The 15,061-nt window shown below is 41.2% G+C and overlaps 1 protein-coding gene across 2 annotated transcripts in view; it reads left to right on the top strand.

Moving 5' to 3' along the window:
- The window catches only part of Lima1 (LIM domain and actin binding 1), a 134,626-nt gene that overhangs the window by 81,649 nt on the left and 37,916 nt on the right, over positions 1-15,061 (top strand). For both annotated transcript variants that reach the window (XM_070040919.1, XM_070040918.1), the window contains exon 4: positions 8,164-8,604. In XM_070040919.1, the coding sequence (XP_069897020.1) occupies positions 8,164-8,604 (441 nt within the window). The remainder of the gene's footprint in view (positions 1-8,163; positions 8,605-15,061) is intronic.

The following is a 15,061-nucleotide window of genomic DNA, read 5'->3' as shown; positions in this document are numbered from 1 at the left end:
ATACTTTATTTGAATATCACCAGTTTTTGTTTTTTGGGGTTTTTTTGGGTCCAGTCGTGGGGCCTGAACTCTGGGCCTGGGTGCTGTCCCTCAGCTCTTCAGCTCAAGGCTAGCGCTCTACCACTTGAGCCACAGCGCCACTTCCGGCTTTTTTCTTTTTGCTTATGTGGTGCTGAGGAATCGAACCCAGGGCCTCAGGCATGCAAGGCAAGTGCTCTACCACTGAGCCACCTTCCCAGCCCCATCCAGTTTTGTTTTTTTTTCTTTTACTAATGACAGAGTGCTGCTTTTCTTTCCAAAGAACAGAGGGAACTTGGCACTGGTGGCTCATACCTGTCATCTTAGCAAGTAAGGAGGCTGGGGTCTAAATATCACAGTTCAAAGTCTGCCTGATCAGAAAAGTCCATGAGACTCTTGTCTCCAACTAGCCAGCAAAATGCCAGACTGGAGGTGAGGCTGAAATGGTAGAGCATCAGCTGTGAGTGAAACTATATGCCTTGAGTTTAAACCTTGGTACCAGCACAAAAGGGGAATAAAACAAAACAGAGAGAAATGTTCATATAATGACATAAAGGTATGACTTAATCTACTAAATTAAAGAACACTCACTACCATGAAAGAGAAATATTGAACATAGGTAAATTTACTTCTTTAGCAAATAGTGGAATTGGGTTATACGATAGCTTGAATTTTTCAGAACTTTGTTCCTTTTCTCTTCCTCCTCAACTGTTCCTTCCTAGGACACAGGAACATGAACTAATAACCATCAGTGGTTTCATTTTCAGGTTCTTTTCAAGCATTTAATATGCCTCTTCTTGAAATATGTGCTATGTAGGCATTTAATTACGTAAGACTGGCTTGTCTGAGAAGCTCCCAGCCTAGAATTTTTTTTCCCTTTTTGAAAGCTACATATCCAAATAATTTATATTTCCTACCCAATTCTGTATCCTACCAAATAATTATTTTTTAATTTTTTTGCCAGTCCTGGGGCTTGAGCTTCTGCTCAAGGCTAGCCCTCTACTACTTGAGCCATAGTGCCCCTTCTGGCTTTTTCTGTTTATGTGGTACTGAGAAATCGAACCCAGGGCTTCATGCATGCAAGGCAAGCACTCTATCACTAAGCCACATCTCAGACCCCAAATAATTCTTTTTCATTCTTTTTTTTTTCTGCTTATGTGGTGCTGAGGAATTGAACCCAGGGCTTCATGCATGCAAGGCAAGCGCTCTACCACTGAGCCACCTTCCCAGCCCCTTCATTCTTTTTTTAAAAATTGTTATTAAAAGGTGATGTACAGAGGAGTGGCAATTATATAAGTCAGATTCTTTTTTTTTTCTTATCTTTATTTCTTCCTTCCTTTTTTATTTCTTTTTTTGGGGGGGAGTCCAGTCATGGGGCCTGAACTCTGGGCCTGGGCGCTGTCCCTCAGCTCTTCAGCTTAAGGCTAGCGCCCTACCACCTGAGCCACAGCACCACTTCTGGCTTTTTTCTTTTTGCTTATGTGGTGCTGCGGAATCGAACCCAGGGCCTCATGCATGCAAGGCAAGCGCTCTACCACTGAGCCACTTTCCCAGCCCCCCCTTTTCTATTTCTTTTATTTTTATTTTTGTCAGTTGTGGGGCTTGAACTTGAGGCCTGTCCTTGAGCTTTCTTTTGCTCAAGGCTAGCATTCAACCACTTTGAGCCCTGTACCACTTACAATTTTCTGATGGTTAATTGGAGATAAGAGTACCACAGACTTTCCTGTGTGGGCTGGCTTTGAATTGTGATCCTTAAACCTCAGCCTCCTAAGTACCTGGAATTACAGGTGTGAGCCACAGTGCCCAGCTTCCTTTCTTTTTTGTTCCTTTCTATCGTGGGGCTTGAACTCTAGGCCTGGGCACTGTCCCTGAGCTCTTCAGCTCAAGGCTAGCACTCTACCACTTGTGCCACTGTGCCACTTCCGGCTTTTTCTGCTTATATGGTGCTGAGGAATCAAACCTAGTGCCTCATGCATGCAAGGCAAGTGCTCTACCACTGAGCCACCTTCCCAGCCCTCTTTTTTTTTTTTTAACACAAGGATTTGAACTCTTGATATTCTAGCCTCAACCATCCAAGTGCTGGAATTACAGGTGTGCAACACCATACCCAGATCATTCTTCTACTTTTGAAATGAAAATTCTCCTGAGATAGCAACAATTAAGATCCCAAAAAGGGAAAGGACTTATGCAAGTTTAGGACTGATTGAAGCCAGGTGCCAATGGCTCACACCTGTAATCCTAATTACTCAGGAGGCTGAGATTTGAGGATCGAGGTTCAAAGCCAACCTGGGCAGGAAAGGCCATGAAATTCTTATCTCCAATAAACCACCAGAAAACCAGAAGTGGTGCTGTGGCTCAAGTGGTAGAACACTAGCCTTGAGCAGAGCTGAGGGACAATGCCCAGGCCCAGAGTTCAAGCCCAATGACTGACAAAAAAAAAAAAAAAAAAGACTGATTGAGCTCTAACACATCCCATTTCTAAGTCAGATGTTTATGCAGGAAAAACATGGTATTGAATCTCCTCTGATTCAGGATTCTGGATTCAGGGAGAAAATTATGGTCCAGAGGCAAAGTGCCAAAATTCTGAGGCTTACTGGATATCAATTAAAGAAAAGAAGCTGTGATAACATAGTAATCAATGTGGTCCTTGAAAATGTTCAGATGTCTTCACTTCCCAGTACCTTAGACTAGGACAATACTTAGGGAAAATGTTAACACTTTGATGCAAATGACATCAAATAAAATTTCACCCTTTTTCTCCTGGCACCTACCCTGTATGGAGACTAGTCTTGAGGGAAAAAAAAAAAAAAAAGAGCCCAGGGACAGCACCCAAGCCCAGAGTTGAAGTCCCATGACTGGTAGAGGAAAAAAAAAAGAAATTGATTTGGAAGATGACTAAGCACTGTGGTGGTTGATCATGGTTGAATACCATGGTGCCAAGTAGCTGGAGAACAGGCAGGGTCATTTATTTAATGATTATTGTCACCACTTACTGAATGCCTACTTAGGTTAAATATTATATGACATATGATAATATAGTCTTATTTATTCTCTACAATAATCTTGTATGGTAGTTTCCAGAAACTAAGAAACTTGGGCTGGGAAGGTGGTTCAGTGGTAGAGTGCTTGCCTTGCATGCATGAGGCCCTGGGTTTGATTCCTCAGCACCATATAAACAGAAAAAGCCAGAAGTGGTGCTGTGGCTCAAGCGGTAGAGCGCTGGCCTTGAGCTGAAGAGCTAAGGGACAGCGCCCAGGCCCAGAGTTCAGGTCCATGACTGGCAAAAAAAAGAAAGAAAGAAAGAAAGTCTTCCAGAAACTAAGAAACTTGCTTAAAGTCATTTGATTGGATGGAGGTACATTGTGCAAGTAAGGGTTCAATTATAGATAATACAAAGAAAGAAAAGCATATGATCTGATACTCATTATCCAGTGATAAACCCAGACCTCTTGGGCTAATATTCTTTACATTGTGTTGATTTTAGCTATTGCTCCTTTTTTTTGGGGGGGGGGGCGGTTTTTTGGGACCTGAACTCTGGACCTGGACACTGACCCTCAGCTCTTCAGCTCAAGGCTAGCACTCTACCACTTGAGCCACAGCACCACTTCAGACTTTTTCTGCTTATGTGGTGCTGAGGAATCCAACCCAGAGCCTCATACATGCAAGGCAAGCACTCTGCCATTGAGCCACCTTCCCAGCCCAGCTATTGCTCTTATTGTGTAACTTTTCTTTTTTCCTCATTGTTGCTTGCCTTGGGTCCTAAAGGCTTGGATCACTACCATGGCCTAGGAGTGATTTAAGGGTGTAGGGCCTTTTTTTTTTTTGTAAGGCCTTTAATGTTATCAGAACACACTGCCAAACCCTTTCTCTTATTGTCTCCACCCCTGCCTCTACACTCTTGAACTTGGATCTTTAGAAGATCATTTTAATAAAAGCATACTTAATCTTTCAGAAAAGAAACAAAAAAGCCTCCCTAAAGGGATGTCTTCTACCCAGATCTAGTTCAGGACTCTGCTGATACTGCACCACCCAAATTCCTTTTCTTTCTGCTCATCACAAGTAGAAATGAGGCTGCTTACAGTAACATTATATTTATTTCATATTCTATGAAAGCTTTTTTTTCTATGATATGAAGATAATTATATTTTTAGCTTTTCATATGTTTATCATATTATTATATTTATAAATACAAGTACCAAAAATAACTTGGTAACATCCTGATCTATTTTATTCCAGACTACTTTTCTAGGATAATATTTACAAACACATATACATATTATAAAATGAGATCCTGACAATATATAATTTTCTTTTTTTATTTAAGTATCTTGTGTGCATCTTTCCATGTCAATAGATATACTTTGGTTCCATAATACATATCTACAGAAAGTAGTGTCTGGTTAACAAGGTAGAATGTGTCTCTGGTTTTCAGGGCTCCTGGGTGTACACTTTAGGGCAGGTGAAGACAGAGGCCCAGGTGACTTATCCATCATGTGACATGAGGTAGTAGGGCTAAGAGTACTGCGGGTGACCCAGATTCTGGAACTTTTTTTTTGGGGGGGGGGGTCCGGTTGTGGGGCCTGAACTCTGGGCCTGGGCGCTGTCCCTCAGCTCTTCAGCTTAAGGCTAGCGCTCTACCACTTGAGCCACAGTGCCACTTCCGGCTTTTTTCTTTTTTGCTTATGTGGTGCTGAGGAATCGAACCCAGGGCCTCATGCATGCAAGGCAAGCGCTCTACCACTGAGCCACCTTCCCAGCCCTGGAACTTTTTATTACTACTATTATAAGCATATATTAGCTATACAAGCAAGGATTTCATTGTGACTTTTTTTTTTTGGCCAATACTGGGGCTTCAGCTCAAGCCCTGGGCACTGTCCCAGCTTCTTTTGCTCAAGAATAGCACTCTACTACTTAAACTACAGCTCCACTTTAGGCTTTTTCTTTTTATGTGATACTGAGGAATCGAACCTAAGGTTTCATGCATGCTAGGTGAGCATTCTAATCAATCTCCCTCTTTTATCATTTTTGCTTATTGTCTTCCCACTTCCTAATATAATTTCAGCAAGTTTCATTGTTCTTTTTTCTTTTCTTTTCCTTTTTTTTTTTGTCGGATGTGAGGCTTGAACTTTGGGCCTGGGGACTGTCCCTCAACTTTCAGCTCAAGGCTAGCACTCTACCACTTGAGCCACAGCACCACTTCCAGCTTTGTCTGCTTATGTGGTGCTGAGGAATGGAACCTAGGGCCTCACGCATGCAAGGCAAGCACTCTACCACTGAGCCACCTTCCCAGCCCCTCATTGTTCTGTTTTTATATGTGCTGACAATCTAGTGTAACCATATTCATCTTCTTTCACCCTGATGTGCCCCCAGCAAGGCTGCTTCTCTTTCCCCTTCCCTTAACCCCTATTGACCAACAACTTCCATTGAAGGTTTTTGCTGCTTTCATTTATAGTTGCGATGTATCTCAAAATTATTCACTCTCTTACTTTCTTTTCCCTTTTTTGTCCTAAGTAGTAGCACTATGTTTATCCATATATCTATGTAATTATATTTATCTATCCATCCATATATCTATATAATTAAATATACAAGCATATGCATGTAGGTTCGTGTCCATGAATGCTCATGTCTTTTAGGTCTAGCTCCACATGAATGAAAACATATGGGTATCTTGTTGTTGTTGTTGTTGTTGTTGTTGTTTTTATCTTAGCTTGTCTTGCTCATATGATGCCCTCCTATGTAGACTCAGGCTGGCCTGGAATTCAACTATATAGCCCAGAGTTGAACTACCAATCTTTCTGACTCAACTTCACAAGTTCTGGGATTTTAGGCATGTATTAGCACACCAGCTTTGGAGCTGTTTGGTTATTCACTCATTTATTCACTAATTTAAACTGGGATCTTACTGTGTTGCTCAAACAGGTCTTACACTTCTGAGCTGAAGTGATCCTCCTACTTCAGCCTCATGAGTAGCTGTGCCCAACAAAAGCCATTTAAAAATTCTCAACAAAATCCTTTTATGCATTATCAATTTCAGATCCATATGTGCTTCTTGCAATGAATCATTTTCTAAACCACAATTTAAGCACTAGAACTAAGCAGTTGTTCTCTATAACTTTCATTTTTCTGAGTCTTGCTATTACTTTATGAAGTGTCTCTCAGTGTATTCAGAAGAGTAATAGGGTAAGAGACCTAATTCCCAATATAGCTGCTAATCCCATTTAATTCTCCCAAGTCTTTCACTCCAAGTTTGCTGTCTTTTCTTTCTCAGTCCAAAGCCCAGGGAGTCAGAGACTGCAGGAATGGAGAGAAAGAAGGTACTAAAGGTTGGGGTTGGCTGGGAAAGTGGTGCTGTTCAGTTTATTTAGGATTTTCAAAAGCACAGGATGCTTAATTTTACTTCCAAAACATGTTTCCTCTATTGTACAGCATAAGTGACAATTTCCAGGTTTTTAATCTGAGTTAAATATGTAAATTCCATTTTGACCCAGGTAAAAGAGAACTCTCTTAGATGAGTAAATTGTCTCTTCTTTGATCACCTATCTGGGTGGAGTTGTTTCCTTAAACCTACTTATTTTCCAACCTGGGACTCTGTAGAATAGTGAATTTATAAGATAACTGAAAATTCAGACATACACATGAGAAAATAGAGGATTAGATTCTTGTGTAAGAATAAATTTGAGGACTTGGGATAGATAACACAACGTAGAGAGAGTACTTACCATGCATGTGCAAGGCCCTGGGTTTGATCTCCAGCATTGGAGGGGAAAAAAAGGACGTTTATATGCATGCTAATGATGTCACATATCATTGATTAAAATATTTGTAAGTCTGGTGATTTCTTTATGTTTCTATACCTAATTCCAATCCTTGAAGCTACTATCTATAATTACTAGTGTTTTGTATTTCCAGCTATACTGTCTTTGTCTTTTTTGTTGTTTTGTTTTCTTTTGTGTGCTTGGCAAACACACTCTACCACTAAGCAACATCCAAGCCTTCTCTTTCTTTCTTTGCTTTCTCTCTCTCCTTCCTTCCTTCTTTTCCTTCTTTTTTCCCTCCCTCCCTCCCTCCCTCCCTCCCTCCCTCCCTCCCTCCCTCCCTCCCTCCCTTCCTTCCTTCCTTCCTTCTTCCCTTCCTATGCCAGTTCTGGGGCTTGAACTCAAGTTTAGCATTCTTCCACTTTGAGCCACAGCACCACTTCTGACTTTTTGTGATTAATTGAAGATAAGAGTCTCAGGGACCTTCCTGCCTGAGCTGCCTTTGAACTGTGATCCTTAGGTCTTAGCCTCCTGAGTAGCTTGGATTGCATGAATGAGCTACCAGTGACCAGGCTTTTTTCTTTTTCTTTTTTTTTTTTTTCTTTTTTGGCTTTTATTTTCTTTCTGTCTATCATGGGGCTTGAACTCAGGGCTGGCATTGTTCCTGAGTTTCCTCAGATCTCAGCCTCTGTAGCTAGACTTACAGGAGTAAGTGCCAACCTCTCTTAGCTTTTTTTTTTTTTTTTTGTCAATCATGGAGCTGGATCTCTGGTCCTGAGCTCTTTAGCTCAAGGTGAGCTCTTTACCACTTGAGTCACAGCATTACTTCTGGTTTTCTGGTGGAGATAAGAGTTATGGACTTTCCTGCCCGGGGCTGGTTTTGAACCGTGATCCTCATATCTCAGCCTCCTCAGTAGCTAGGATTACAGGTATGAGCCACAGGCACCCAGCTTTTAGTTTTAAAGAAAAAAAAATCAGAATTCTTCACACAATTTTGTGACATACTTTATAGTTCCAATATTTAAGATACCTGATATTTTGCTGTTTCTTCTTTCTTTCCTCACAAATCTTTGGATTAAAAAAAAAAAATCTCTCCATTACAACTGTCCTCAGATCTGGGCTGTCTTTTCTTCACATTTTGCCCTTATAAGGCTATCCTGTTTTATCACTTCCTGCTTCAGCTCCTGACTTTTCCTCTTTGCCTCTCCTTGTCCAGGGTGGATGCTTGCTCCCTGTGGCAGGACTGTAACTGTTCACAGCTGTCCCAGCTGTCCAGAGCGGCTGTGGACCAGGAGCTGCTTAGAGTTTTAACTTTCATTTTACAAAGAACATGCTTGACTGTTGCAGCAGGCAAGTTATAACTGGCACTTACTTCTTGTTCTTCTAGAACACTGAAAATCTCCCACAGCACTTTAGAAAGGGGACCCTGACTGTGTTGAAGAAGAAGTGGGAGAACCCAGTGCCGGCAGCAGCAGAGTCACAGGCAGATTCTCCGCAAAACAGCTTTGAGGTTAGGCACCGAGCGGACCACCATCCTGCTGAAGTGAAAAGCAACTCCACTTCTGGAACCAGAGCTGACCTTAGATTCGGATCGCATCCTGAAGCCCTCACCCAGTGCCGGGATCCTTGCACGGAGAACAGTAAGGATCTTAAAGCCCAAGCAACAGAAAGTAAAAAGATGGAAAATTGTCTAGGAGATTCCAAGCATGAAGTAGAGAGATGTGAAATGAGTGAAAACAGTGACACTTCGGGAAAAATAGAGAAATACAATGTTCCGCTGAACAGGCTTAAGATGATGTTTGAGAAAGGCGAAGCAACTCAGTCCAAGGTAAGAGAACTGAGCGAGTATAATATTTGAGAAACCCAATTCATGTACTAAACAAAGCTGTTTTTCTAATCTGGACAGCTGGAATAGAGTTGAATCTGTGATCAGTAAATCTTTTGCTTCAAGTTAGATGAGTTAATATAAGGTCTCTGTTGAGTTATTTACATAGATGATAAGATTGTTAGCTTCCCCCCCCCCCCCCCCGCAATTTCACATTAAATCTAGTTCAAACTGGGATTTAAGTTGATATCTAGAAATGAAGAGAGTTGTATACTGGATTGATTTTTTTTTCATACACTTGCTCTTTTCATTTGTCTTCCTGTGCCTTTTGTCATCTGTAGCCTTGGGGGTGGAATTACTGCTGAATCGCCTTCTGCTTGGGCACAGCTGCAGCAGAATGTTAAGGCCAAAGTTTAACATTAAAACTGAGAGTTGGTTGTCTTTTTGCTAGCTGAATCCCCTCTCTTCTTCTCAACTTCCTCATCTGTGCCTTCCAACAAATGTTTTTTATCAGCTAAAATCCTCTTTCTGGAAAACTCAATGAAGATAGCCAGACTAACTGTGGCTTTCAGGAGTTTTGACTTGCAAATGCATGGGTTGCATTTTCCTACAACTGCTAATGAAATTTGATCCTTCATGTGGATTGCAGACTGAGTCCCCAGAGGGAATTACTTAACTAGAAAATGAGTTACATATGCTAGGGACTTATAACACAGTCCAGAGGCCACAGTGCTGGTAAAAATTTCCAGTTTTCTCATACTTTCCTACATATCTGGCCTTGTATGTGGGGATGGGTTTGTTATAACAGTCATTATAATGAAATAAACAGATCTGATGGGTAGCAAAGCCATCATTTACTCTGGATTCCATCTAGATGGGGAAGCTGGATTTTTTTTTTCCCTTACAGCTAAACATTTGGCCCAAATCCCAATTATTTGTGAAGTAATAGCATGAAACATTCCTTCTGCGAAAAAATGAAATAGATAACTCCTCCTGTAACTCTCAGTTTTGTTCCATGTGACATTATCAGTTCCTTCCCATAACTTGCCTGTTGTTTCCTGCCTAGCAAAGTTCTAATTGCTTGAGGCTCATCTCTGAAAGGCTAGGAAGAATTTTGAAAGACTAGTAAAGCTTGAATCCTTTGCTGTGCTTGAGCTTTAGTTCTGATTTAACACTGAAACCAGTTGGCAAGAGATGTAACCACAAAGCAGTTTTATGACTTTTCTTAAACTCTTTCCTCTCAATTTTTTTTTGTCCCCTAAGGCCTGCCAATTCCCTTTTTCCCATTTATGGCTTTAATTTTTTTTTAAAAAACAGGAAGAATTTTTAATGGAAGAAAAAAAATGTCAGAAATCCTAAATGGAGAGGAAGGGACTTTGTAGTGACTCAAAGCACCATTGTAAGTCTCCTCCTCACAAACCCTGCAGGGGTAGGACAGCTGATGTCATGCCAGCACATACAATGTAGATTCAGTGCAAAAGGGCTTGTGCATGTCAAAACTAGCCTAAGGTAGGAAATGACTGGGACTGAAGCAAACAAAAATGCTGATTATGTGTAAGGATCTGGTGAGAGACTATTTTTTTCTCATAAATGTCTAGTTAGAGATGGGTCAGAACAAGTCTATTTCTTTCTGTATGCTTTGAGTAGAGGGGGAAAACATTCCTATGTAAAGAAAGATCCTACTACATTGCTGATGGCAGTAGGCTACTTGATGGCAGAACTTGTAGGAAGATGGATAGGTTCTGAGATTCAGTTGGGCTTGTGTATTCATGTGTGTGCATACCTCTCTCTCTTTTTTTTTTTTTTTTTACTTCCTGATTAAGTTTGTTAGCTAATGTGCAGCTTAGAGACTGGAAAGCATAACCACTGTTGGTTTTATAGCCTTTTCTAAACAAACATCATTATTCATGTTGGGGAAAGTTTTGTCTAGTATTTCAGTCAAACTGTTAAGAAAAGTTTTGTCTACTTTAGGTTGGGGACTGACTAATCAGTTTGAAATTAGGTTATGGTTATTGTGTTAGGATATGTTAGGTAAAGATATAACATACCCTTAACATGGGTAAGGTTGTAATCAGGAAGTTACATACTTGGATCTTCAGAAGGAAATTGTGAGAAATATGGTTGGAATGTTCCTAAATCCTTCTAGAAGCAAGATTATACAAGTAAGTATATATTTCAGCGCCAATAAATTAGTACCTCATGTTACAGATGAAATTGTGTGCATCTTTGATTCCATAATTGAATTTCAGAGACCCAGACTGAATCTCAACTAACTAGCTGAGCAAGGTCAGGATATACATACCTAATGTCTTGTCCAAATCTTTTTATCTTAATTATTTATACAAGGCAAAGATAACTGGCTGGCTGGAGTAAATCCCCCCCTTCTCTCTCTCATGCCAGTACTGGGACTTGAACTCGGGACCCTGGGTGTTGTCCCTTAGTTTTTTGTTCAAGGCTAGCACTAGTTATTTGAACCTTAGCTCCACTTCTGACTTTATGCTAGTTAGTTAGAGTTAAGAGCCTCTAGATTTCCTGCTTGGGCTGGTTTCAAACCTTGATCCTCATATCTTAGCCTCTTTAGTATCTGGCATTGTAGGCTTGAGTCACTAAAGTGTCTGGCTTTTTTCCTTCCTTCCTTTCTTCCTTCCTTCCTTCCTTCCTTCCTTCTTTCCTTTTTCTTTTTTTTTCTTTCTTTCTCTTTCTTTTTCTCTCTTTCTCCTTCCTTCCTTCTTTCTTTCCTTTTTCTTTCTTTCTCTTTCTTTTTCTCTCTTTCTCCTTCCTTCCTTCCTTTTTTCCTTCCTTCCTTCTTTCCTTCCTTCCTTTCTTTCTCTTTCTCTTTCTTTCAAAGTCTCATCTGTTTCTATAACTAAGAGCTGAATTCCATATTCAGATTCTAACATTAAACTCTTAACCACAGCTTCAGCCTTTGCTAGGTTATTTGCCTGATGAGACAATTCTTCCTCACCCCCACAACCTGTGCTGAGGATGAAACCCAGGACCTTGTACATGTTAGGCAAGTGATGTACCCCTGAGCTGCTCCCTGTTCCTATCCATTTATTCTTTCTACAGATGCTGACTACTCCTTTGTGCAGTAGTTCTTCTAGGAGAGGAATAAAAGAAAGGAAACAGGAGAGAGGGGAATCCTCCTTACCAAAACCCTAAAACATATAAGTACAGTGTCATCCTTTGGGTATACACCAATGATAAGAAGTAGTAATGATAACTTAGAGTCTCACATGGTATACAACTTGAGTCATGCCCCCAGCCCAAGTTTTATTTACTGTGTGTGTGTGTTTGTGTGTATGTGTGCACACACACATGTGTGCCAGTCCTAGGGATTGAACTCAGAACATGGCTGCTATCCCTGAGCTTTTTTTGTTCTACCACTTGAGCCACACTCCACTTTCAGCTTTTTGGTGGTTAATTGAAGATAAGACTCTCACAGATTTGCTTGACTTTGGACTGTGATCCTTAGATCTCATCCTCCTGAGTAGCTAGGATTACAGTTATGAGCCACCAGGGCCCCCAGCTCCTTATTTACTCTTAATAGCCCTGAATGATTCTTTAGAATTTATGATAAAATGAATAATATATCCAAGTTTAAAGATGCCAGTCAAGGAATTCTGATGTTTTCCACAATTTCTTGCTCTGAATGGCTATTCTTGATGTGTCAGAGAGACCAGTCGTTTCTTCTGTGCTTATTTTAATGCTGATTGCTTATTGGTGTCTAGCCAGTTTCATTGCAGTAAAATGTGTTGAAAGGCAATGTCAGGAACTAGAACATTCTCTAAGCATTGTTGGCTATGTTAGCTTGTGTGGGGGCCAAAAAGACTTCATCTGCTCCCTAAATATTACCATCTTTGCTTCCTGCTATTAGAATCATTCCTGCTTTAGACCAGGTAAGTGTGTGTCCATATGAATATATGACAGAGGCATTTCCTACAGCTTTCTAACTCATTGACAAGTTAAAATGAAAGAGAAATCCCCATTAAGATCATGACATTGGGCTGGGAAGGTGGCTCAGTGGTAGAGTGCTTGCCTTGCATGCATGAGGCCCTGGGTTCAATTCCTCAGCACCACATGAGCAGAAAAAAGCTGAAGTGGCGCTGTGGCTCAAGTGGTAGGGCTCTAGCCTTGAGCTGAAGAACTGAGGAACAGCACCCAGGCCCAGAGTTCAGGCCTCACAACAGACCCTCCCCCCCCAAAAAAAAAAGGTCATTGACATGGGCTGAGCATGGTGGCACATGATTATAATCCTAGCTCTTCAAAGGTAGGAAGATTATGGTCCTGGGCCAGCCCTGGGAAAAGCAAGAGAAACAACCAAGAGGTAAAATGCATCGGGTTATTGCTTAGATAGTAGAGTGAAGCCCTGAGTTTTTTGGGTTTTTTTTGGGAGGGGGTGTCCGGTTGTGGGGCCTGAACTCTGGGCCTGGGCGCTGCCCCTCAGCTCTTCAGCTCAAGGCTAGCACTCTACCACTTGAGCCACAGCGCCACTTCCGGCTTTTTTTTTTCTGCTTATGTGGTGCTGAGGAATCGAACCCAGGGCCTTGAGCATGCAAGGCAAGCAATCTACCACTGAGCCACCTTCCCAGCCCCTGAAGCCCTGAGTTTTAACTCCAAATAAAACATAAAAAATACAATAACATGTAGATCTTAGAATATATTAGACTTTGCCAGAAAACCACACAGACATCTAGGTACAAAAAAAAGAAAAGAAAAGAAAAGAAAAAGTTTATTGCCAGTTAAGGGACCAAGACCCCTTCTCACAAGAGAGGAATGAGAAGAAGTGTGGCTATTGTCTGAGGGGACGTATATAACCCAGGAGGCTTAGGAGGGGCTAGAAGGGGATAGGAGATAGAGACCCTGGCGTAGATGTGAGAACCGGGGACTTCGTCATGGTGGATTAGGATTTATGGCTGCTGCCCAAGTGGTAGATAAGGGACTTTGCAGCTGTCCAGACCTGAAGGTCACTCTCAGGAGCTCTTGCTGCCTTATATGGTGGTAGCTGCCCCAGCAGAGTGCCATTTCAAGGCACAGTGGGTGTTGGAGGCTGATTATTTACTGCCTTTACTCTAGTTTTGCCTAGGAAAGGAGCATGCTAAGCCATCAGAAGGGGGCTTATTGGGCTTATAAGAATTATATGGTGTTTTGTTTTGGTATGTTTTATTGTAGGAGGATGTAGGGGGGGGTGTGATTGTGGTGCTGGTACTAGGACTTGAGCTTAAGCCCTCAAGCTCTTGCTTAGCTTGTTCTACTTATAGCTGGTGCTTTACCACTTGAGCCACGTCTGGCATTTTGCTGGTTAGCTGGAAATAAGAGTCTCCCAGATTTGTGTGTCTGGACTGGCTTCAAGCCTTGATCTTCAGATCTCAGCCTCCTAAGTAGCTAGATTTATAGGTGTGAGTCGTCATTGCCCAGTGATAATTCTTACGTATATTTAGCAATAATATGCAAGACCATTAAGCACTCTGCTGGCATGAGCCACCAGCACTTATATATGAGCTTTTTTTGTGTGCTTAAAACTAGCACTCTACCACTTGAGTCACAGCTCCACTTCCAGCTATTCAATGGTTTGTTGGAGTCTCAGGGGCTTTCCTACCTGGGCCGGCTCTAATGATCCTCAGATTTCAACTTCCTAAGTAGCTAGTATTACAATTGTGAGCCACCAGAGCTTGGCATTATATGGACTGTTCTCAATGAGTATTACAATCCCACATTTTAGATAGAAATAGTTGAGGTTAGAGAAGTTAACTCATACGTCCAGTGTCAAGTGACTAACTAATACTGGGACAAGGGTTGAATTTTGTAATAACCCATAACACTATCTTCATAGATATTATAGTAACTATTATTTAGAAACAACAGGTCATGATGGACTTCCTTCTCTTTAAAATATAAGGAAACTGGAAGAAACTGAAAACACGTCAGACATAAGCTCTCTATCTTCCCACATTTTATATTTAACTAAATGAAAGACATGAGGGAAACTGAGTAAAGAAATCTTACTAAAATTGTAGAATTAGAAGCTTATGGATTTGGAAAATCGGAATAGCTGTCTGAATAATAAACACACACAGAAAGGGAGGGAGATTGAGAGAGACAGACAGAAGGAGAGAGAGAGGGAAGTCTATATCCACATCCACATTCAGAAAGAAGAAAAGCCAAGTAAGCTAGGCATTGGCAACTCACATCTATAATCGGAGCTACTCAGGTGGCTGAGAGCTGAGAATTATTATTCAAAGCCAGCTTAGTCAGGAGAGTCCCTGAGATTCTTATTTTCAATTACATATATACATAATTTCTATGTTGTTGTAGTGACTATATATATATATTTTTTTGTCTCTTCTGAGTTTTGAGTTCAGGGCCTGGGCACTGTCTCTTAGTTGCTTTGTGCTCAAGGCTAGTGCTGTACCACTTGAGTGGTTAATTGGAGATAAGAGTCTCATCAGTGTTAGGAAAA

Source organism: Dipodomys merriami, unplaced genomic scaffold (genome assembly GCF_024711535.1).
Source record: "Dipodomys merriami isolate MVZ:Mamm:240054 unplaced genomic scaffold, mDipMer1.0.p SCAF_10, whole genome shotgun sequence".
NCBI classification, from domain to species: Eukaryota; Metazoa; Chordata; class Mammalia; order Rodentia; family Heteromyidae; genus Dipodomys; species Dipodomys merriami.
The sequence above is the reverse complement of the archived record's forward strand: the minus strand, read 5'-3'. Positions and strand labels throughout refer to the sequence as shown.